Source organism: Melospiza georgiana, chromosome 1, assembly GCF_028018845.1.
Source record: "Melospiza georgiana isolate bMelGeo1 chromosome 1, bMelGeo1.pri, whole genome shotgun sequence".
NCBI classification, from domain to species: domain Eukaryota; kingdom Metazoa; phylum Chordata; class Aves; order Passeriformes; family Passerellidae; genus Melospiza; species Melospiza georgiana.
The window spans coordinates 86,042,665-86,068,874 of NC_080430.1; the positions used below are offsets into that span (position 1 = coordinate 86,042,665).

The 26,210-nt window shown below is 37.1% G+C and overlaps 1 protein-coding gene across 4 annotated transcripts in view; it reads right to left on the minus strand.

Moving 5' to 3' along the window:
* The window catches only part of COBL (cordon-bleu WH2 repeat protein), a 156,188-nt gene that overhangs the window by 41,604 nt on the left and 88,374 nt on the right, over positions 1-26,210 (minus strand). For 3 of the 4 annotated variants that reach the window (XM_058039521.1, XM_058039514.1, XM_058039506.1), the window contains one exon: positions 10,366-10,504. In XM_058039521.1, the coding sequence (XP_057895504.1) occupies positions 10,366-10,504 (139 nt within the window). Of the gene's footprint in view, positions 1-7,270; positions 7,442-10,365; positions 10,505-26,210 lie in introns of all 4 variants that reach the window. The other variant, XM_058039529.1, reaches the window with a different exon arrangement.

A 26,210-nucleotide genomic window follows, 5' to 3' on the forward strand; every position in this document is an offset into this window, starting at 1 on the left:
CCTTGTCACTAGAAAAGGAAAAAAAAAAAGCCATCTGCCCAGTGAGAAAGACAATATTCATTTTGATCCTCAAAGATTCCAACTGTAAAGAAAAACCCCTAAAATATTACATGTAGAAAAGATATTTAAGGATGTTTTGAAAAGCAGATTTTAGTCTCTAAGTGACTGAATTAATGGTAATGAAGTAATATGTCAGTGAAAGAAGATGGATACTAAACTGATCTGGTCAAGATTTTAAAATTCTGAGACTCAAGCTGATAAATCCACCTAGCAGAACACAGCCTATCTTTACTGCCACTAAACCTGACCTCCTCCTATGCACTTACACATGTTTTAAGCACGTATACCAACCATATGCACTAGTTACCACACTTTGGATACAGCTGCTATAGATACAGAGGCAATATCTAGGCACCATAATTTGAGAAAGCTTAAAACAAAAATTTGAGCTTGCATCTGGAAGATGCTGTCACAGTGGCATCGCCTGAAAATATAATTTTATCTTCGTTTTCTTATTTGTGAGGAAACTGATTTTAAAATAACCTAGAAACAATTTTTAAAAAATTTTTAGTTGCAGAAGAGAATAAAATAACAACTACTCCAAAACCTAAAAAACTTTGTGTAATTTTGGGATCTATCACGTTGAAATTCACTTCTAGTGTTATTTTTCTTGCTCTCCTACTGTGAGTCTGGGACAACACCGGCTCCCTCTGCTGGCCAACGTACAAAAAGATTTCATAAAATCTCGTGCACCACTAAGTTTGCTTAATCTGTTTCTAATTCACTGGATTTCGTAGGGGTTGAGAACCCCAGAACTTAATCAGAACAAGTTTAATCATAAATCGTAAACCTGTCCTTATTCCCTAAGAGCACTGAATGTCAATGACATTGGAGTTTTAAGACAGAAATTTGTTTTGATTTATAAGTTATCTAGGCATTTATTTGCTCTCCAGAAAGGGCTCAATGATATTTTCCATTTTTTTTGACTATTTGATTTTCACCCCAGGTATCTTAACATAAAGGGCATTTGAACAAGGCTGTTTGGTAGTGCGGATAAATTCTGAGTATATTAAATGTGTTTCTTACTAATTCTGCTAATAACATTTTGGTGAAAAATTTGTTATAGTGGTGAATTTGTTATGAACTTTTCCATGTCATTCTCCCTATATTTCCAATGTCTCCAAGGTTAAAATAAAAGGAGTAAAACCAAGCCAATGTCCTTTCATATCACTGCTGACCTAAGACTCCATCAAAGAGATCTACACTGATACTCCTGCTTGTTACTGAAAATGACAGAAAAAAAACATTCTCTTTCAGAAGCCAACTTGAGGATCTCTTACAAATCCTGACTGGAAGCTTGGAACAAAGAGGAATTCCCCTCAGGGCTGAGCTGGTGCTCATGACCCAAACTTCCAGAGTTCCCGGTCCTGCAAACATGCTTTGCTTAAACCCCTCCGTGCACACACTCTGTTGTGCATTAACAGTTCTGAGACAGAGTATCTGTGCAATTCCACTCCACAGATTTGGATTTCTTGAGTGTCACTGAAAGTTTTTTTCTGGCACCATGTACAGCACTGGGGGGTTTCAAACTATGCTAACGTCATAGTATAATTCTTGTAACTAGGATGATTTCTTTTAAAGACACAGAAATCTTTCATGGTTATTTTCCTAGAGATTTCACAAAAACTGTTAATTGCCCTGAATATATTTTAGAGGTAAATTTTGCATTTTAGTCAAAGAAAAGGTAAATTAAGTGTAAATAATGAACTTTTTGAGATTTCACCTAGAGCTTTTAAGAGCATGAGGAGGGTACCTGAAAAGAGACTGCTATTTGTAGGAATCATACCAGCTATGCAGAGAGAGGCCACAGCTGTATCCTTTCAAAGCAAGGAGATTTTTTTCATTAAAAATGCGATTTTGTTGAAAACTTTTGCCACCTTTCAGAGACAATGGTGTCAACGGGAAAGAACTGCTTTGACAATACACAGTACTTTGTACTCAATATAAAACACTTTGTTTCACCACTTCATTATTTTTACACTAGTTTGAACTCCACAGGACACATAACTGTGGAGTTACAAATAGGGTGCAAATAGAGCAATGAGAATGGGTAAATTAGGTTCTTAATCTTCACATTGTGAACACCTACTTTTTTTTTTTTTTTTTTTTTTTTTTTTTTTTTGAGAGAAGACTTACAATTAAACCATTGTCCTGTCTTAAGAAGGTATTACAAAGTACCTGGCAGCTCAGAGAGTTCAAATCCACTCCACTTTTATTAGAAGACCCTTAGGGTACTAAGTATACTTTCTAAAGAACCATTTAAAGGTTACTAACTACCTGTCGTATTTGTATTAAAAACTGTCAACCCCCAATTTAGTCATATTTCATATTATCTGTAGGAATGCTTTACTTTCTTATTCTCCATTTTGCCTGCCTGGAAAGGAGTCAAGATTAACATGATTATTTGCTTGAGGGTAAAACAATAATTTTTCATCATTTAAATTAGAGTTATGTATTGCAAGTCACTCATTTAAATAACATGAATGTCTTAAAGCACAGTACATGTGAGGTCAGAATAGTTCTGGGTGTGTGCACCATTACATTACAACTCATAAAGCCTATGTTTGTAGCTCAGGATTATTAAAAATACATGTCTTATGGGCCATTCTCATGAAGAACTTCCTTTAGCACAAAGAAGTTTTTGCTAAGTACAAACCTAGAGAAGATATTTTAATTAGAACTCACTGACTATTCCTAGTACAAGAGCAAAGAGGAGACTTGTAGAATGAGATGTATCTTGAGCAAACAGTGTTTGAGTCTTTTGTTACAGAAATAGAACACACACCTCGATTTCCACAGCATGTCTCCAGCATCAAGATAAAATTACTCATATTAAGCATCAGGATGAAAGCATAAGTAAAGAATATGAATCAGTGCATCTGGTATTGGTTTTTGGTATTCCTTTTAAGCCCCTTATAGATGCAACAGATCTTCCCGTTTCTTTTGTCTTGACAGCTTGATTGATAGCCAAGATATAGAAAGAATCTTGCACTTCAACTTGACTAGGCCATGCCCAGTACTAGTTATGTTCCAAAGGAACAAAATAGATGCAATAAAAGGAAAATAGAGCAAATAGGCAATACAAAACTTTATATCTAGAGTAATAGAAAAACTTAAAGAGTTCTTAGAAATTTTTCATTAAAACTTTAAACAATATGGAAAGTAAGACACCCTGTCCCAAGAACACACTCTTTTGCAACACCAAATCAAAGCAAACCATGGCTTAAAATAAAGAGAATCTTTCGGAAAAGAACGACAGATAATCTTTCTGAGGCTGATATATCGATTTATATAACACACGATTCAGTTCTGGAGCATACATCTCACCAATGAGTATGAACCACAGCCAAAAATAATCAATAGTAATTAAAGAGAATGTGCGAGTTTAAAAAGAAAAGAAGCCAAAATCTCAGTCAAAAAAGGTTTTTTTTTTCCCAGCAGAGGAGGAAGGAAGGCAACAGAAGAATCAGGGTAGCAGAGGCAACAGGAGGTTCAGAAGGATGAAGGTCATAGGAAGAGGCAAGCTCTGTCAGACACGCTTGGAGTATGAAGGGAATGATGCACAACAGTAAACTGTTGGGGGAAAAGAGTAAAAGGATAAAATTGTAAGTATTGTGCAGGTCAGTCTGCAGAATGGCTAGCATGCTCAGTAACACTAAGGAATCAGATGCCCAAAGGAGGTGTAGGTGCATGGGCACATGTGTTAAAATCTGGAATTCCACAGTTGCTCTAACTGCCTGGGTTCATATAGAAGCTAACTCAATTCTAACAACACAATACTTACTGGTACTCTGTATGTCTGTGAATTCTGCTCTACTTGGCCTGAATTTTAATTCTCCAGAAGGAGCAAGTTAGATGACATTGGAGACTTGCTTTAAAGACCACCTCTGAGAAAGAAAAGGCTGGGTCACTTGACACCTGCCTTATGAAGCAGTGTACCATGACAAGCCAGCAAAACTCCCTGCACAGCACCTCTCAGTTCTCAGTTGATGTAGAGCCACAAGTAAAAGAGTGAAGCTTACTCTCTGTTTCTACCCATTTTTTTCAAGCTAACAAAACCAAACTCTTAAAATCTAGCCCTGTGAAAGAGTAGACATATGTCTAAAGTGACTGAAGAAATATGACTGAACTGTTTGTGAAACAGTCATTGCCTCTGTCAGCCAGATTGTAGTATCTGTTCATATATCAGTGATATAATGAAAAAAAATAAAAATTAGATATATAGACAAGGCTATTTTCTGTTCTTGTAGTACCTTAAAATTAACCTGATTTTATTCATCAACCACTAGTACACGTCATCCACAGAAAATAAAATAGTGTACCCACTCCTTCACCCCTTAAAGACCTTCTAATTAAGGGATGTTTGACTATTTTGATCTACAGTTAAAAACAATGACAGGTTCAAATCATTATTTAATTTCTTCAAAGAAATAGCACTTTCTGAAATTTACAAATCAATCAGTTGTCGAGTCCTTACACAGTGCGAGCCCTGAGTTCACTAGTACTTTATCCAGTGCCAGAGTGAAAAACTTAACCTCAGGATCTCATGCTACAGGAAGGCAGAGTATATTGTACGTTCTTTCCCATAGAGCTTTTAATTTCTTACTGCATGTCTTAATGATAGTTCATAACTAGCCAAATAAAGGGCTAATGTGGCGTTTCACAGGAATACTGAATTTATTCTAAAGAGCTGGCTGACATTTCAAGGCAGCAGGTTTCAGTTGCTTGTCTAGGTGCAGCAGTCTTTCACTACAAGCATTCTTTACCTCAGGTAAGTAGCACAGAGCTTACCACCAACTCACACATTTGGAACTTCCCAAGCAATGTGACATAACCAAACACCATGCAACAATCTCCATCTCTGCATTCCCGAAGTACAGTCAATCTTAGAATCAGGCCGTGAACAATCTGATTAGCATGGTAATGAAGGAGAAAGGATCCCATAAACACATCAATTTAAATGTGCACACAACATGCAGCTAAGGTTCTACCAGACCAAATGTTAGAGAAAATGTCATGTAACTAGGATAAAAAGATTTAAGAGAAAAACTGCGAAGATCTTGTTTGTGGAGGAGATTCTAAAATGTATTAAATGGCATTTGATACAGAAAAGCTCAAGTATCTCACTAAAGGCCATACTCATGAATTACTTACACTCCACATAAATTTGGAAAACTCAATGAACAGTGATAACTGTGCGTAGGGAGGGAGGAAGGACAGCCCTTCACAGACAGTGGCAGATCATAAGGAGTGAGAATTTAAATTCCACATGATTGCAGAATTTTAACTTCTAAATGGGAATTTTTTCTCATGGAACACATACTGCTGTTGACAGTCACCCACACACAACTGTTATCAGAGAAAGTGGTTTTGAGAGAGATATCAAGAAAAAACACATCTTCTAACAACACCTGGTATCAGCCGTTTATCCTCCTCCCCACCTCATTCTGTGAGAAAACACATTTACTGAGGTTAGAGTTAGGAAGATTGAAAATTTTGTTGTTCTTTGAATCTACCACCCAAATCTTATTTGCACTGCTTGAGGCATTCTCAGGCAATAAAACACATTGTTGCAAAACGTTGTTCTTACAGGGCTCAAACACTACAGTATCTAAGCACTTTCAGAATGGCATTAGGCAATGTAATTAGCATCCGTCCTACCTGTGCTGCTGTCTCTCATGGGTACATCTATACACGCTTCTCTTGTGTAAATCTACACACTTATCTTTATCTAGGTAGGACAAAGCATAATTACAGAGCTAAAACTTGTCCCTCTCCAACACTGATGCTTTAAGTCTAAAATAAGTACCCACTAAGCTCTTGCTCTCAGTAAATTGAGGACAATAAAAATTCATGTTATGTTTCTATGTACAAGCTTAATCAAATCCTTTTGGCTGAGATACTGTGTTTGTTTAGGAGCAAATGATGGCACTGATTACATCAGGGCTGCATTGATTAAAGGGTATTTGATCAGCAAGGTAGATCAGGAAAGCATTGCAAAATAACAGTGATAGAAACTCAAATGAAGCAGAAATATTAATGCAAAGAAGGCCACAATGGATTTTTAATAAAGAAAACATCACAGGAAAGCTGATAGTATATAGAACAAAAAGAAGATCTTAAGTATGATTTCTGTGCATAAGCTGGTAAAGATGTCTTAGGGTTATTCCTCAATAAGATTCAGGTTTTCTCTTAGTATGATCTCCTTAATTTCCATCATTAGCTCCAATAAAACTTAACGATTTGTATTTCCAATTTGAGACATAGTGCTTTAGATTTTTAGCTGGTAATCAACAGCAAACACACCCACATTTACGTATCAGAGTAACTGCAACCTGCAGAGTACTTTTGGTAAACATAAGGTCCTGGAAAGTGACCTTCTGTCAAACTAGCAGCTAATGGAGACATTTCTCTATGCCATGGTTAGGAGACACCCTCCTAGTCTTCAAAGGAAGTGCATCCATGAGATGTCATAACGTGCAGAGCTTTGCTGCTTTTACCGGCTCTACATGGGTGTGCAGGGCAAGCCCACAGGGAACATAATACATGATCAAAGACTTGGATTGTGTACAAAGATTTAAAGGCAGTCAATGGATAAGCACGAAAAGCAGCATGAAAACATGCTTTTCACAAGTACACGGGCATGTGAAAAATATTGCACTTCTTTGTCTGATAACTGTTACGCCCCAAGGTGAAGAGCACACAAAGGACTACCCAGAGATGCCAAGAAAGATGTACCCATTAGGACAGGAAGGCCTTTACAATATACAGAGCCTGTAAATGGTTTAGTTTTCTTAAGGAAGACCCTGTAGTTTTCAGCCTAGACTGATAGACCCATCGAGTCTCAAAGGAACTCATCTCTGGGGAGACAAAAAAATTGTTAGTACAGGAAAACAAACTCGGGGAATTGATAAAAGGCAAAATATTTTTTTTTTTGCAGTTGAACAAAGCAACAAAGCTTGATGGTTATTTTAAAATGCTTCTGTACAATGGCCAGGTATCACATGCAAAACCCTCTCCAAGCAAGTGCTTTTCTCACTTTATATTAATTAGTTACACTGCATTGGGCATTTTGAAAGACAGCAGGCTGGAAAAAGGGGGAAAAACAGACACGGGTGTCTAAAGAGCAGAGAGGAAAGTCTGGAAAAGCTACCCCTGAGAGTAATCATCAAAAGAATGGAAATGCAAATACATATATTTTCAAACATACGTTTAGGTACCAGCTCTGTTGGTGCTGTAACATCTGCTTCTCTGTAACACACTGTTGGATCCACAATGTCACTGCCAGGAGGAGGGTAAGGTGGGGGTGGGGGGATCACTAACTGGGGGGCACCACGAGCGGTGCCCCTAGGAGGCTTTTGTGGCACCTGCCGTCCATCACCTACAGGGGGATCAATTCACTTGTTACTTCATTGCAAGATAATGATCACTCTGTTAATTTTAATTTTTTAAAAACACATTGATTTTCCTTTACCCGCATCCAAAGTCTCTCTGGATTTAGTTCTGCTCTTATTTACATCCAAATAATTAAGGGAGAAGGAAAAGGTGTGTCTTAAACCAACAGCAGTGGGACCAGAATTGAGCCCAGCACATAGATATACATTACAGTTACCAGTTAAAATCACCAGTTTTGGCAGGCATAAGGATGAAGAAAAATAGTTAAGCAAACTAAAAAAAAATTGAAAAAAAGCTGTGTATTATATTGTGAGAAATGTGTTTTATTTTATCTTCTGAAATGTCAAACTATCTGAATTTGCTGACCTCTCATATACTTTATGTGACTGTTTTCCTGACTCTTTCTGAGAGAAAGAGGAAGATGCCTTGGGTCACTGTTTTGAAGTAGGTATCTTACAGGCTTTTCTGCTCTTCTTTTCAAGTCAGTTTTCATTATTTTAGAGAAATAGATGATTAAACTGTTTTTTGTAAAATAGTGTTTGAAGCTATCAAAGGAAATGCCCATAACTTTGTCTGGGAGATTATTTCAATACTATGTGCAATAACTAAAGAAATGCATGCGTTTTTGCATTGTACTCTTTCAATGTAACCACTTTCAATGTAAAAAGCTGCTGCCAGTTTGTGGTGTACAGAACTTGAGCTACTGTTATTTGGAAAGTCCTTAGAGGTTGAAAGTGCACTGAGGAACCACGACTACCTGCTTGTTCTGCTTTCATACCCTGCCTGAAGCATGTGCTGTGGTCATTGCTGAAGATGGATGCTGGCAGAGACATGTTTGGTCTGATCCATTCCTACACTCTCTGGCTTGTGCTTTGGGGCTGCTGAGAAGGGAAGCAGCACCAAGGCAAAGAAAAAAGATTAAACCATTATGATTTTTTACTTAGCAGTCACTAGCTTCCAGAAGAGTATCTTCCAGAGACACAATTTAATGCTGGCAAATGTGCAAGCCCTTTTTTACTGCTTTGAGGAAATTTGGCACAAGACTTTGGTGTCATAATAACATAGTATTGAACACTATGGGGAATTTGCCAGTTTGAGAATATTTTTTGATAGGATCTTTTGCTTTGATTCACATGGCTAACTTGAGGGGTACACAGGTATCTTTAATACTTTTTTTCCATCACGTGGCTGACTATTTCTTGCAGCACGTTTTTTCCCCTCACAAGAGTCTTGCTTTTTTTCACAGCTTTTCTCTCATGCTTTCAGAGCCATCTGTGCTTTCTCATTGTTTTCCTGCAAGGGCCCTGAAGAGAGGCTGTTTTACCAACCCTCTCCGGCTGTAACATTTTTTCTTGTTAATGAACACATTCATTCAAGAAAGTAGCAGAAAACAAAAAGCACTGAAGACAGGGCTACTGTGGGACGAGTTCTTTGTCAGTGTAAAATAATAAGGCTCCATTAAAGCAAACGATACTACAGAATCCTACACGAGCAGAGCACTCCAACAAGCACTTATATACACAGTACTGAACAGACTAGAAGTAGCTCTGCTCTGCTATATCTCATCTGCAACATTTGAGCACCAATACAAAAGAAATGGAACACTTATAAAAAGTTAAAGCAACAAATGTCATCAAAAAGTGACCAGTAGTAGGTCAAAGCATGAGAAGCAGCAGTGTGACCTCTGTAGTGATTAAAAGTAAGCCAATTTGCTGAAAACTCCTGTGTTATATGGTCCAGCAATAACACTGCCCTTAGAGAGTTTAAATAAGAAATGTCAATGGAGTTGAATATGTCACATGATAATGGACTCCTGCTGCTACATAAATGCTGAGGCACTAAATGTGAAGCATTTACTGAAAATAAATGTTGGAACAAAGCCAAGAGGTTTCTTACTAAACTGTGAGGCATTTGTAATGCAAGCAATTATGTATGACAGAATGTCATATCTGTATGTCTTAGTCATTTTATGAAACATGAGGTCAAAGGCATGAACTGAAGTGCACTGAGTGCGTTACGGCACTTGAAGAATGATTCTCCTAATGTACTGAAAAATGAGTTCCAATATGTGGGGTCATTATCTCATAACTTGACCCATTATAAAATCACTTTGCTTGCTAGAAGCACAATCCTGGTGTCCTCACTCAAGCAAAGCCCTCACCAATCTGAACAAGCTACCATGCAGATAACAACAGAGGTTTGGGAGAATGTTTTCCAGTTTTCCTGTGTGAGTAAATGTGGTGCCACATGCAGCTGAAGCTACAGTTTCTTTTGTTGGCATTCCTTTGAGAGCATCAGTTTTCTTCTACTGATTAGCTAAAGAATCATCAGGTATTGATTTATAATAAAAGCAGGAATGAAATTTAAAAAAAAAACCAACTTTATATGGGCAGTTGATGTCAAACTGTTGGAGGACTATATGAAAATCAAATGTCTTCAGGCTTTAGAAACATGAGGAAACACTGAACCAAGTTCACTGCACTTTGGTCCTAGCAGAACTTCATGGCTTCAGATGCATTCAGTTTTGCTTGGTCTCTCTCCATTTATTAGCATTTCCATTTACTATTTCTGTATTTCCATTTACCAGCAAACCAATCATGACCTTCAAGGAGCAGAATAGGTCCAGGGCTAGTGCTTTTGGATATAAAGTTTGTGCCAAATATTCAAATCACCTGAAGAGTGTTATCTATATTTTACTACCCTTTGATACTCTGAATGGTGCCATTGAAAAAAAGAAGAGGTAATATACAAGCACTTATTTCCAGACTTTCATTCTGCAGAGAAATGTAGTTTTTTCCCCAAGTTACAAAAGTTTCCAAACTCACAGCATAACAGAATTAAGGCAACTTCAAACAGTGAGCATTGAAAACACATGAATAGGGTTATTCAGGAGAAAAGAACGCTTCTCACCCATTGTGCTCTTCCTCTTGTCTTCCCTGTCTTCTGTCCTGTTTGGTATGGCAGGAGTGGGTGGAGCAGATGCAGCTGGTGGAAGAGGGGCACGCCTCTTCTTTTTCCTTAAATCATTCAAGGATGCTCCTTGTGATATCTAACAAAGTTGAAAAATAAGCACAGTAAAGGATATATTTTGTTGATGTTGTAAATTTTCAGTAACCAAAAACAAGTGTTTGCCATATGACCTAATTTCTCAGCAAGGTATATTTATAATGAGCAATTATAGTGACAAGCAGAGATTAAAGAATTACAGTAATATTGCACTCAGAAAAGGAAAGAGACGAGAACTGCTGATGAGTGTCACAGCAGAAATACCACTCTGGTAGGCATTTGATGTTTTTGGAAAAAGTGAACTAGGGAGCCCAACACTCAGCAAAGCAAAGTATGTACGTTGTTAAGCTTGAGCCATAACAAAATCTTTTCCCATTGGTTTCTTCAAACCTTAAATTATGGTTAAATACTCCAGTTGGCATGTACAGTGAATAAAATCTTTCTTATTTCTTTTATTTTACTCTCAAATTCTTGTCTAAAGATTTTTGAGAGAAGAATCAGAATTGCCTGTTTGCGTGATGATATGAGATCACACTGCACTCTATTCATCCCTACTGGACTTCACAGACCTGCTTTTGAAGATCTGTAACACCTTGGCTTCCAATAATTGCAACATGCTGGTTGCTATGCCAAGACTTCATTACTGTTTATGCTCCTTTTAAAAATAACAAAAATGTTATTACAAATGACTTTGGTTTCATTGGGCTGCATAATATTTTCTGTAGCTTGTTGGAACTTAGCTCTATTTCCTTTTTCTGGAAAAATAATAATAATAAAACCATGTAGGGAAATCTGTGGAATTTTTATATTTGAAAGGTACTGACAACACCAGTTAGTACCAGGCTTTGATGAGGTAGGGAGTAATGGTGGTTGCCCACATATAACATGCTGCTGGTATTCCACCAAAGAATTCTTCAGTTCTTTGATTTAACTGCTCTCTCCCAAATCTTCTGTACCTAACATACAGAACTGCAGTGGTTTTCTACTATTTCAGGTGTAAGATGTAACTAATAAAAATAAAAATTACAACAATCATATCATAATATTTCCTTTAATCCAGAGGATTAACAGATCCTTAAAATACAATTGTTGTGGGAGATTTCATTAAACAAACAGTAGCTTCACAGTGCCCAAATCTACCACCAGACTTCAGAAGAAAGGCACTCATTTAAAGGTTTCCTTTCCTACATTGAGTAAAAAATCTGAGAATGAATGAATTTTACAAAGAATAGGATATGAAGAGTGTCCTTCACTTAGCCTTCCCTTTTAAAAATACTCAGGAGGGTCTTACATTTTAAAAAAAGAACCCTTTTGTTCCCACCTTTGAGGATTATGCTTTAACCACCATGCCACATGACAACTGGATACTCTCCACCCCTTGGGGAATCTGTACCCTGCGTGGGAGAAACTTGGTAGTAACTACATTGGACATAGACCACAGCAACCAGGACGAGCTGCAGCTTCACCCCAAACAAGGGTGGGACAGGAAGGTGTCCTGGTCTTAATTCCTACTATCATGGATGATGTCAGCATTTCATATTAAATTTCCACCAGATACAATACATGACTAAAGCCAGTGAGGCCAATCTGGACAAAGTTAGGCATAGTAAATGGGCAATAATGTTAGGAGTAACTAGCAACTTTGTGGACCTAAATTTTTGTCACCAAATTTCATAGAATTTAAAAAAGTATTGGACTTATATCCAGAAAAGAGAACCATAACAAATGCTTGAAATAGATACAGCAAAATTTTAGAGCTCCACTGAAAAACTTCTGTGCAATGTTACAGTGTTGTTCTATATTAAGATGGGACATTCCCCTGACAAAGAAACTGCCTGTAGTGATTAGGAGCTAACCACAACTGACTGAAGTTGAAACAGAATGCTCCATACTGAGCTGAACATGGGAAACTCCATTCAGTGAAGTAAACTCATCAGGCTTTGGTTTTGAGGAGGATAATACCAAGGACAGCCACCTAATGCTGCATTCTCCTCCACTGAAGAAATTAGTAAATACACACTTTGAAAAAAAAATCCCATTCTTTGCCCCTGCATTTTAAAAAACTAACAACATCTAGGCACTTAATACTGTATCTGCAGGATACATTACCTTACAGGAAAAAGAGAAAGAAAATTAATAAAGTGGTGATTTTGATTACTACAAGGACTGCAAGATTCAGCAACTATGGAGAAATTGAATCATCTGGGTGACAGGCACCATCTGAACTTTCCCAAAACTTCACAATACAGGCTTGACTTTTGCAGCTGTTTAGTGGCATTTTGCAGCTTCTACCTTCACTCCTCCCTCTCCAGACAGAAAAGTCATTTTATTTTATGACAAAAACTGTTTGGAAATGATAAAGCTAGGAAATCTTAACAATCAAGGCAGAAAATAAGGAAATATGTCTTCCCACTTAAAATGTTAGAGATCACTAAGCACCCTTCTCCAAGTACAGGAGGTTAGCTTGGTATATTCAAATCCCACAAAGACACATAATTGCTTTCCTATGAAGAAAGGATCCTTGTTAGAACTCAAATTATCAGATTATCCTTTTCAGCTCTCTATATTCTTACTTAGTCAATTCTTCTGAGGAACATTAGATACATGTATGGATGATCACGCTGCTGCAGTTAAAGAATAGGCTAGGAAAGAGCTAGTGCATGACTGCAATAATGAAAGTTTGGTGAAATACACACACAAAAATGCTTTTATTATACTGTCAGCTAAGCACAGTATTCTTCACATAAAGAAGATGAAAAGCTTGTTTAAAGCCAGTCATGCTACAAAGTATATAAGAAGTATCTACCTCAAGACCAGGTCATAAAAATTGTTAAAAGTATCTTTTCTTTAATCCCAACTTCGGTAAACCTATGAGGCTAAACATAAATGGAAAAAGACAATGAACATTCTGTTTCTTTCTTCCAATTGTATATAAAAAACCAATAGAACTCGAAAATAATTTGTTATGGGTGGCTGCTTCTTTTATAAAGAAATTAAGCCTTAGCAACATTATTTGCAGTAATTTCCCATTGAAACTTTGTAAGAGGAGCCCCTCTCTGAGTCTAACAGAATATTTCCTAGTCTTAGCACTTGTGTTTTGCTTATATTTATCAACAAGTAATTATTAGATCAGCTCCTATCACAATAAATGCATAATTTGAAAAGATGCTAACTAAATTCTGACTATAATTAATACCATGAACTGAGCTAGAATAAAAGAGGTCAAAATGACCCAAATCTAAAAAATAGCCCAGTTTCTCTTCCCCTACTGATAAGATAACATAGAATAATTAAAATAAAACAAAAACAAAATAAAAAAAGTCATCACATTCAGGGCTCACGGGCTCTTTGAAAATTACTTCCAACATTGTGTACAAAATATCTGAGCAACGCGCTGAATTTGTTTTCCTACTGTGAAAACTCAACACACTTAACAAAATTTGATAAGATAACATTTGAGAATATATTTAGAGCAAAACAACAGCATCATGGGGAGGTTAATTGTCAAAATTGTGTAGAAGGCCAATCCTTGAAATTTTCAATCAGTAGCATTTCACGGTCAGCCCACTTGCAAACAACCTGTGGACATTGTAAGAGTGCATGTATAAACTGAGTTTAAGTTTCTTTATGTGTAAAGGTCGACTACTTTCTTTGGGTCAGATTGCAAAGAATATGAAATAATGAAAATTATTAAAGGAGGCCCAAGGAAACAAAAGTCACCACTACTGAAAATTCAGCTAGCATTCAAAGACAAGGAGGATCTCAGATAGAATTCCAGTGTGAGCTCCACTCCTTTGCCTTGCCTGTCCTCTATTTACAGGCCAGACACTAGTTTTGTATTTGTCATCTCTCCCCTTTTAAACTTTCTAACAGAAATGTTGATTTATAAAAGTACTAATCTGTGGTCAATGCCAACTTTCTGTAATCCACAGACCCAACTGGGCCCAAATTCACTGCAGGTTTATGGCTCCTAAAACTGAGCCTCCTCTGTAAGCCAGAAATGGCACCATTAATTTGCATAGTTTGTGTTTCAAAGTCTAAGCCAGTCTTTCCAGTATTTTTTATAAACACTGCAAGAAACATTTGTCCTATGGCAACAGATTTTTCCTTTTACTATCACTCCTATCATTTTGCCATAGAAAGGGAAAATTCTTAAAAACCTAAGAATTTTCCAGTCTCGATATTTAATATAATTCTCCTTAAAGCAATTTTCTTCCTGCTCAAGAAACATAGCTACAGATTATAGAAATGTATCAGCAATAGAATCATGTCTGGAATAAGAATTGCTTATAAGGGATGCCAGATTATTGTTGGGCATATGCAAATAAATAATTCTATAGCATATGATATCTGTGAAGAAAGTCCTTTTAATCTCTTGCCTCTTTCTCCTTTTCATGCAATGTTACACATCAGGACCTTTTATCGTTTTATACAGAAATCGGCTAATTTGTATACAAATTGTCCTAATCATGGAAATGGTGAATGAGTGCAGAAATTATTTTTAGAAGTAAAGAAAAAGAACTGGAAAAGGACACATGGAGTCAATCACCAGCACACCCTCATTACAAAGTGGTTCCATCATCCCACACTGACCAGACACATACGCTGATTTAAGTGAGCCAGATTCTGATACACCTGCTGGCCATGGTATTGCGTGGGGTCAGAGAGCTTATTGAAATTCAAAAGTGTTTAAATGCAACTCAAACAGGAAAAACCTCCAGAGCTAAGCTGTAACTGAACAAACAATAGTATCATCCCAAACCATGTGTGGGACCATCTCAAACCTCTTCCCTTGCAAAAAAATTTGAGAAATCTTCAAATAATTAAGAACCATTTTACAAGAATTCTAAAAGAAAGAACAATGCATGTTTCATTAATTGACTTTAAATTCTTTATATAACTGCACTAATCCTTTATAATATTCTATGAAATACAAGTAGTAGATTGGCATGTAAGATTTATGGGTTTAGATTGAAAGACATATTACTATGACATAACTTAAAGTAGTTGAGAAGAAAATATTTTGATGCAAGAAGAGTTGCTCTAGGAAAATCAGACAGATAAATCTTTCAGCGGCAGAATGGAGACATAAATCTGTCCACTAAACTTGATGATATAAAAGCTCTCCTGCACAGCTGATTCTGCATTTTCACAGGGCAAAAGATGCTTCAACATGCCTAGAACCAGAAACCACAAGAAGTCCCAATTGAACATTAATGTGTCTTATACAACATTTACTCATGTGCCTAATATTCCCTGGACAGGTCATATATCATTAGACTTTTCATTGGCATACACTGACAAAGGAAAATTCAATGAGCTCTCAAAACTGGGCAACTGAGCTAATGAGGCTGACCACTTTAAGCTTCATTGAATGAAATTAAGTCTATTCAGCACTGAACTTCTCTACCTTCTTTCCTTATTGGGTAGCATCCTGCTTCATTTGATTAAAAGATGAATGCTTAATCCATAAGTACACAAGTGCACTAAAACACAAGTATATTAGAAACTGCATTCAAAGGCAGCAGCCTGATGTCTCCCCAGAAGCATGTCCTTACTGTGAAGAATGCATTTGTGTGTGTTATTTAAAATATTTACTAGGATACCATGCAATACAACACCACATTACCAGAACAACAGACAAAAAGATAATAAAAAATCTAGCACATTGAAACACTTTTAAATAGGGTATCATTTGGAAAACTTGCAATTTGGTAAAATGCATAGGAATAATTACACTTTAGGAATTAGCAAAGAGTTTCTCTACATTGGTCATTTTACTTCCATTCATGTTGATGTGTTGGATTTCAAAGCCTGGCAATAAAATTAATAAAAATAGGCTTAGCTTTAAGTAAGCCATATGAGTAAGTATGCTGGGATAGCAGGATTGATATTTGGACTGACCAGACCTGACAGCTTGTATAACTCTGGACACATCACTCTCCTGGGGAACAGATTTAGATGGGAGACTCCCAAGCTACTGCCAACTTGAGTTTAAGTCCACAAGAACAGCAAGCAACTCAAGGAACAGTATGACCATATTTCAGTCCTGAAAACTATCCCTTTCAAGGAAGGGAGCTTCCTCCTGACTTTGAAACTCTGCACCGTGCTTCCTTGTGCTCTGCAGGTGTCTGTCTCACCCGATGGCTGCATCCCAGCTGTGCTCCTGTACCAGCAGCTGTACTCCCTGCCTCAGCTTCTGAGCTGCTCTGCTGCTGGAAGGGCTCAGGCACTGTGGGAAATCTGTCTTAGAACTAGAGTGAAAACTGCATCTGCCTACTGAAAAGAACCCCACCATTACTATTTTAATCACACATCACACTATTCTCATCACATATCACACTATTTTTGCATAATTTTGCCCATAATGCCTAATTTCAGATTATTTTTAAAAATTATATAACTTTGGTGTTAAACAGAATTTTATAACAGAATTTAATATTGATTATCAAAAATCAAGCTCTGACTGCAAAAACACCTCAGCCTTAATAACAGATAAAAGCTTACTACTACTGGATTTTAGAGAAATTTCTAAGATCTTGTGCTATTTTATTCACAAAATGAAGAAGACAAAAGGCAAGTATGACCTTGAATACTTGGCTGATTGGTGACAGAAAGCTAAATCAGTTAACACAAGAAAGCCAGTACAAGGTGAAGGGGCAAGCTCATTTTTCCATCTGTTTTTATAGAACACACCCTTTGTGAAATGTCACTGTCAAGGACAGTTAAAAATTAATGCCATTTCAATCCTTAAACCCTTTAACTTGTTCAGTTAAATGTGTCAGACAGGAAACTATCCACAAACAAATCTGAGATGTTGAATTACTAAGATAGCTGTGATTTCCTTCTTTGCAAAATCTCATTTCTAGCTGCAGCATTATTTCCACTCAAGGAAATCACTCTACAACACCAAATATTTTCACATGCATTGAAACATGTAGACTACACAAGTCTGCGGATGTTTGCTTTGGCAAAGAATTGAACTTCCTCTGTTTCTCAGAATACAATGTAATTTTCCTCATTTATGTCTTCATCTAGGGGGGAAAAAAACCAACAAGAACCCCTCAAACACTTAAAAATCATGTTTTAAAACCACTACAAACCAATATTCATTTCTCCTCTACAGAAGTTTACAAAAAGGCAAAATTGACCTCCAGATTTTAATCTCATATTTGCGCACATCTTTTTAGTTAGAACTATACAATTAACATCTTACACTCTTAATAACGTTCATTTGTTTTGTTAATTGTCAATTTCCTTGTGTAGAGATAGCCAAATTAAATTTCTAGTGCTTAGCACTAAGTCTGAGGCAATCACCTTGGTAGTCTTCTCAATTTAGAGAAAACAATATCTGATTATTTCCAGTGTTCTACCCCCTTCTATCAGCCTTCTCCTTCTGCAGGCACACAGAAAACCTGGGAAACATGGTTTAGGCAGCAAGTTCAGTGATAGTTTCTGATTCCTTTCCCATTTGATAGGTCCATGGAATGGCTTGGGTTAGAAGGGACCCTTAGCAATCAAATTGTTTGTGCCATGCCTTCCCACTGCGCCCTTCAAATTCCCACTAAAGGCAAGTTCTCTCCAGCACTTATGAACACCAGCCAAAAGCCCCTGAATTTCCACAACCTAAAGGCAGGAAGGGGGGGGAAGAACAAAGTGGTACCACAGTATCAATTAGATCTATTACTAGGACTGTAGCATAACATGGCTCTACATCAAGCTATTGCCCACAAGCGCTAAATTTTATTATCCAAAATTACAAATAGATTCTGCTACGAAGACTTGTTTGAGGAACCCATCATGGCACACTGGTTGTTAGCCACACCTGAAAGTGCCAGCAATATACAGCTGAGCAGGGCTCAGGGGTTGTCTACTGGGTCTCAGGAGGTGAGAAATCACATTCTCATTAAGACAGGCATATTACAAAAAAAAAAAAAATGAGATGCCTATTTCTCCAAGTGACCCATGGCAACTTTAAAGAGGATGGTGGCAGACTCTTTTCAGTGGTGCCCTGTGACAGGATGAGGAGCAATGGCCGCAAACTGAAACACACAAAGTTGCACCTTAACATGAGGAAGAACTTCTTTACCTTGAGAGTGGCAGAGCACTAGAACTGCTTGTCCAGGGAGATTGTGGAGCCTTCCTGTCTGGGGCAAAACCCCTGTGGATGTGTTCCTGTGTAACCTGCTCTAGGGGATCCTGCCTTGGCAGAGGGGTCAGACTGGATGATCTCCAGCTGTCCCTTCCACCCCTAAGAATTCCATGATTTGGTGTAAAATAGCTTGAAATAGCAGAGAACTTTTTTTTTTTTAATTATTATACCTATGATGTTTTCTCTTATTTTCTTATTTGGCTAAACAATGACTATATTATTAAGCCATAGAATTAAACCTGATTGACACAGCGCATATTTTGTTAATTTTTCAATTTTTACCTTTTTAATTTAGGATCTGCGTAAGGTGGAGTTAGAAACAAAGTCTGAAAAGTGATGCAAACCCAGTTTCTAAATTAAGCACAGTGCTAGGGTCATTTTTCATCGCTCATTGAATGCCAGCTCTTCAGAAGTCTCACTGCTCAAAATGATCTTTGTCTATTAACTTCCCCTAAATACCATGCCCAACAAAGCCTCATAATTACTTGACACATACTTTCTTCTTTAATGAGAGTTAAAGCTTACGATGACATCAGCCTGTTCTATTTGTCTGAGACTTGCAAGCCAGATGAAGTTTACTTACTGAGCACTGCAACCCTGCCAAAATTCAGGGCTGCATAGAACAGTATGTTCCGGCCCCAATGTCTTGCCAGTTTTCAATGAAGTGCTTGACAGAGACCACATGTGGAGGTCAATCGATGCTATCATGATCTCACCAGATGGTAAGTTGTGGTATCATTCCCAAGGCAGGTAGTATAGCCTGCTCAGAAACAGTTGGCAACTGAACCATGAACTCACAGCCAGAAGCAACTGGATTACTGCAAAAGATCAAGAATGCTATTGAAGCTGGAAAAAAGACTATTCCAGGAATTCTCCTTGCACATAATTCAAGGATTCAACTCTCAAGACATATGTTTTCTTGAAAAAAAATGGAAGTAGTCCTGCCAAACAAATCTTGCATTTTTGTATGATTATTATGTTATGTATGTTAAATTGTAATGTAAAGACACTGTAAGCTTACTTTGCTTGTGTTCTTGCATATATATTAAACATCATCAGGTAAGTCCAACTTTGATGTCAATTCAGAGGTTACAGCTACACAGGTTAGAGTGCAAGACTGTTCAAAAAACAGGAAAGTAGACCATGGAGGAACCGTGCAAATTTTTATAATTACATTCTCCAATCCCTCTAAAATAACAGCCTATCCAAGTCAAATTGGGAAGCACTCAGCACTTCACAAAGTCCAGCCTTCAGTTAAAGCAGGTAAGCAACTTAAGTCACTACTGGACTGACACTGCTTCTATTTCCTGGACAAAGTTGCAAAACACTTATTTCTGAAACTGCAAAAAAAACCCCACACAATGGATTCCTCTTACAATGTAAAAATGCATAATTTTAAAGTAGACCTCAAAATTTTAAATTCTTCTGGTGCAAAACTTGCTAATTGACTGTGAAAATTATCTGAGTAAAGATTTTCTCAAAGGGTTGTAGCAAAATCAGTCTTATCTCCAACTGCACTTCTGAGAGGCTGTACCTTCTCACTAACACAAAAACCTCTACTGAAATTCGGAACTAGTTCCTACTTCTTACAGGCCAAACTTCAGGAAAAAATACAATCAATTGTAGTTAATTGCTTCTAGACTGAGAAAACTTGGACTCCTTTTAAATAATTCATCACACTGTGACACCTTACTCTATTTAAAATTACAGGAAAAAAGAGTTTAAAGAAAAGGAGGGACAAAAAAGCTGCTAGAAAATAAGTTGGCTGCCTAAAAAAAGAGTTGCCATTTTATTAAAATGCTTTCTGCCACTCTTTTTTTTAATGAGACACATGCTGTTAATGAATAAATGTGCAGCAACACAAAGTTGAGCATTAGGACCAATAAAGAGGATGGGGTAGCAATTTGGACTGAAACAACAGAATTTCTTTAGAGGTATACAGAAGAAAATTCTGTAATACATTATTAAACTACAACATACCTTTAACTGATACTCTTTGGAGATGTTGAGAAAGCAGTCACTACACTGCATGTATCATTTAAGCTGTAGTTTTTAATAACTATGTTAAAAGAATAAATGTGTTTAAGTGCGCATACACCAGAATTAATTTTTGGAACTGTTTCTATCATAAAAAGAAGTACAAATTACTCCCTTTCTCTAGCAGCTTTTTTTAGCCTTCCTAAATTTCATGCTTTACATGACAGCAAGATAAGCCTTCAGCCATCATTGCACTTTACTCTTTTCTTTTAATTTAGGCCTGCATCATTTATCCAAACCAAAGTGCAGCTGTTAGATAAATTAAGCATCCAAACTGCACAGCAAACATTATCTGATGTGCTGTCAGCTGGCATCATCTTTGCTATCTGATTACTGTTTTGTAAAGCATGAAAAAGTCTGGATATTTCTCATTCAGATAACTGAATGTCATGTTTAAAGCTCTTTAAAAAATGAACAAAACACCTTCAAATTGGAAATGAATTGTTGAGGTTTAATTTCTTAGTCATGTACCATGGTATAGGGCATTTTAAAGACCACAGCCTTTTTTACTGCTCACTCTTGTTTCTTGGTTCTGTACACCTTGATAATGGTCTCTACAATAGGATAGCACTAGCCAGGTTCAGCTCCAGTGGAAATATGAAATTCATAAAACCTTTCAGGTTTATGATTGCTTACAGAGACAATTGTTTCTATAAAACCTAATGTGTTTCATCACAAAATTTTATATCTGTGAAGGGCAACAGTTTGTACATGGCTTTTTTTGACAAGGCCATTAAGTAAAAGTCATTAAGAAAAGCTCCACCCTTATATATTCTTGAAAAATATTACCAAAAGTGGATAGATGTAGGGAGCACCCAAAGAGATTGACTTTCTATCTCCTGAAGGGTAGAAATATCATCATTTTCTAAGTAAAACAATAGCCCCGTCACTGCACAAGACAGAAGTGTCTCAACAGTTCCTTCCTCAGAGGACCTGCAACCTAGAGAGTATATCTGACACGCACCTGGATCAGATACTGATTTGAAATGCAAAGGGATCACATCTTTCATGCTGCTTTTTACTTTGTCAATGAAATGCACATGTCTTGTAGAGTCCAGTGGACATCACCCATACAGCTCCCAGTCACCTGTAATGTGAGCTGTACAAGTACATCTCAGAATTTTGAGGAGCAGCCCAGGGGCCTGCAAATACAACCCTCAGAGTCCTGTGGGGCTCTGATCCTGCAGTCACACTACCAAGTCATAAAACACACACCAGGCAAGTTGCTTTAGGGTTCATGGTGCAAAGTTCTTACTGGTCCTATGATTTACTGGCAAAACTTCCAGCTCCATTCTGCAAATGCAGCTTTGTACTCTGTACAAATTTGTACAAACTTTGTACTTTCTACAAATGCAGCACAAAACAAAGACTGATGACTGGGAATAGGAATCAGAGGCAGCTGTTTCTGTTTTTAATGAGAAACATATTTTTCTGGTCATCAAATTACCACTGATAAGAAGACCTAGTGAAGTCATTGTGTATGCTGCCAATGACTTTTCTGGAGTGATATCAGATTATATGAGACAATCATTTGGGTATGACTCTCTTTAGTTTTCTCCAAAAATAGCTGCACGTGTTAGATCAAGGGTTCTGCTCAGGCTTCTCTGTTAGACTGCGGCAGGTACCTACAGGATAGCAAAAGAAGAGGAAAGGTATGTTTAATACTGCCTTCTCGCAAACACTTTTGTGGCCACCAAGAAACTTCATTTTATGGGCTTCCTGATGTGATTTATCTTTCAAAATTCATAATGGATTTGTCATTCTTGCAGCATTTGTCCAGTCTCCTCTTAAGCCCATGTAAACTTTTAGTATCCATAACAACCTTGGTGGACCAAGTCAATGAAGACCCATGTGCTTTGACTTTGGGAGTTTGCCTGTTTCTATTAGCTCCAAATGCTCTTACAACGGCTGGCTGAAAAGAAAAATCTTTATCCATAGTCTTCAGTGACTTTTTCAAGATGAAGAATCATGGTTTACTTAAGTTGCACCACTGACCCTGTACTAAACTACTCCACAACTTTGATCACCCTTGATGTTTTTCCATGAGTCTCATCCCATTCTGTAATATCCTTCTGAAGCAAGGAGAACACTGCTGTAGTATTTAAGATGGCATAAAACAGCTCATAATGTAGACGTGTAATAAAACAGTATTTTTTTTACCCATTTTTCCTCTCCTAAAATGCTAATCCTAATTTGATTTCCTTTTTTGATTGCTATTGAGCTTCGAGATGACTTTTTAAAAATAAAAATCCTAATCCGATCCTAAGATCTTCCTAATCAGATACTGCCAGCAGAGAGATCAGTATCTTACAAGGTGTTAGAAAAAATTAAGAGTGGTCTTTTCTCACGTATACCACTTCACCCTTCCCCACACTGAATATAACTACTTCCATCTGCAAGTGCTCCCAGTGCACAGTCTCATAAGGTCTTCTAACTGTTGCTCTTTGTACTCAGTCTTGGTCCTTACTAACCAGATAACTCAAGTAGGAGCAACAAAATTTCTCACTGTTTCTTTTTCAGATAATTTCTTAATATGATCGACATGGATGGTCAAAAACTCCAAGGCTTCTGCAACATTTCACCACTAGATGAGCAGATCATTTAGTCCTAACCTGCAATCTCTCTCTTCTTTTCTTTTGTGTCTGTTATTTAAGAGTTAGATGACTTTATTTATTATGGAACTGAGACTTGGTTTCCTTATGAAATTCTTGATGAGGGAACTTGGAAGCTTTGTGGAAACCCAGACAGACTGTATCAACCAGATCACACCCATCTGCTTGCTGAACGCATCAAGAGCACTCTAAGGAAAAAAACCCTGTAGAGTAGCGTTTCTCTTTTACTAAAGCTACATTTATCCCATTCACTATCTTTATAAAGATGCCAACTGGTTAAATTCTCTATTATATTTCCAGTACATAAACCACCTAAGGAGGCTTGGTTTGGGGTTTTTTTTCTTTCTCGTACACCTTCCAAATAGCAACTATATCTTTCACCTATTTTTTCTGAATTTCTTCATGCCAGAATGTGGCATTGGCAGCATTTAGCAGTATTATTCGGTAATTTTTTTTACTCTATTTCTTTGCTTTTCATAGTGGAGACCTACTACAGACACAGTTATTTTATACAATCTTTCCTACATCAGATAGCAGTATAGTCTCTGGTGCATCATCTTGAGAATATTTCACACACCTGCTGCTCAGACAAAGGAACTACAATGTTCTCCACAGACAAAGAACTGAAGTGCACTCCTTATCTCTGTTATTGGACAAGCTTGATGGTCATTATCTGTCTGTGCCAGACCACTTAACCTGTGAAAAATGTCAAGCAAGTTTAACTGTTTTACCATCCCAGACTAACAGGCTAAAGACTCTGGCCAAAGTGTACGGCAAAATAAATTATTTCTATATGGTTCTATGAACAAAGGCAAAAGACCCCATGATACCCACATGATACAGGAATTCATAAATGAAATAAATTAGCTTCTACCTAAAATTTCAGGCAGAATGACTGGAAGAAAAGCACAAAAACAAATACTAAAAGCCTAATGGAAAATTTTTACCATGCAGTATTTACAGCCTTGTACATCCAAAATAAGCAATTGCTACGTGAATGTGATGTGAATCACAGAAACAAATAAAAACAAATATTATCTCCATTCTTAATTGGTTTATCAATAATTATTTGTTAATCTGAATTAACAGAGACACATAGCTACTCTTTGACCTTATCAAAACATTGCCCCATATCAATCACATAAGAAGTCCTCAGCCTCTTAATTTGACATCATACAGCAGTAAAAAGTGCACTCCAGCACCCAATATCCAAACTCTAATACAAAAAACTAACTTCCTTTTCTAAGGCATACATAACTTGGGCATTTGAACAGTGTTCCAGAGAAAGAGCATCTTTATTAAAGATTCAATATCTCTGCCTCATCAGAAAAATGCTGTTGAGAGATATCACATACTGCCTGAGAATTCTAACAAGTCTGCCACAAAGACTGGAGAAGATCACAGCTAACTCTCATGACATCCTCAGTTAATGAACAAAGGCAAAGACACTTCTAAAAATAACATGCAGTATTCACATTTAAGGCCTCTGTGCACAAAAAGAAAATTTAAATCAGAACAATTAAAAAGGCATATAAACTCAGTCATTAACTAACTTTAAATCAACATTTTAAACAAATTAAAAAGTCAGTCAAGTGTTCTTCCTCCTTGTTCTGAATAAATCCTGCTTTCATGTTCTCAGGGAACTTATAAAAACCTGAGAAGTGACCTAGAAGATACAATAGGTTGTAGAAATAAAAGACACATTTTGAAAAACAGCTTTTTCCTACAGCAAAATCTGATTCATTGCATCCTTCCTCAGAATGTGAAAAAATGTATCTGTTATTCTCAAAGGAGACTTCTGGATGATCCACAGAAAAAAAAAAAACCCACAAAGCAAAATGAAAATACATTCACAGAACACTTAAGGGAGAAAGGAAATGTGTCATAAGAAAAAGGTTGAGAAGACCTCACCCAGAAGACCTTTGAGTCAAGAGAAACCTCCCTTCCTCTCTAAAAGATGATAAAAAAAGCATGCATTCATATCTTGTTGACTTCTAGTAGACATTTCTGGTTTAGGTGTAACCTATGAAAGGGAGATAAGTAATCTGAAGCCATCCACCCTTTTGTTGGATTCTGGGCTTCTTATTAAAACAGAATACATCTGTCACATGTCCCCCACAAACTGCCCATTATCTTATACAGAAGAAGTGAAATAAAGTATGAGGTAGAAGAGAATACCTATACCACAGACATATCCTGCTGCAGTAAGTACAAAAACAAACCCCTCCAAGTACGACTGCAATACTTTCTATTAAAAATAGGAGCTACCAACCAGGTAAATCTAAACTAATTTGAAACTGTTCCTCTTGGGACACAGAACTCTGATCAGAGTTAAATTTAGACAATAACAAATTGTAGCAGATGCACAAAAGAAGAAGTAGATGAAAAGAAGCTGGTATAAGTACTGTGCTTCTATAGGTGATGTTAATTAAGTGGGTTTTAGACAGCTGGCTACAATAAATCTCAGTTCTGTAAGAAGCCATGGTAGGTGCTCTCATTCAGCTGTGACTCTTCCGTCCCTCAACTTCCCACAACTGCAGTGACTGTTATCATGCTTCTCTTAAAAATGTCAAATCTCATAGTTCAAGAAAATTTATGAGGAAAAAAGCTGCCATCCAGACAAACACAGGTTCTTCCTAAAGACTCGGCTGTTTCTCAGAGGGAAATCCAACTGCAGGAGTATTATTATTTCAAATATCAGATTTATTAGAACTACCCAGGGACAAGGCAGATTCGGGACTCACAGGACACACAGACAGAGAGCTCTACTGGTGGCATCCATTCTGACACTGATGTACATGGCAAGAACTTACTCTACACTGTTCTACAGGATGCTTTGTGCTCATGGCTTTAAGGCTTAATTTGCAGCCACAGGGAAATACGTCATTTGGAAAACCTGAGGAGAACAACAGTAACAGTGTGATTTCATATCAATCAAGATTATCCCT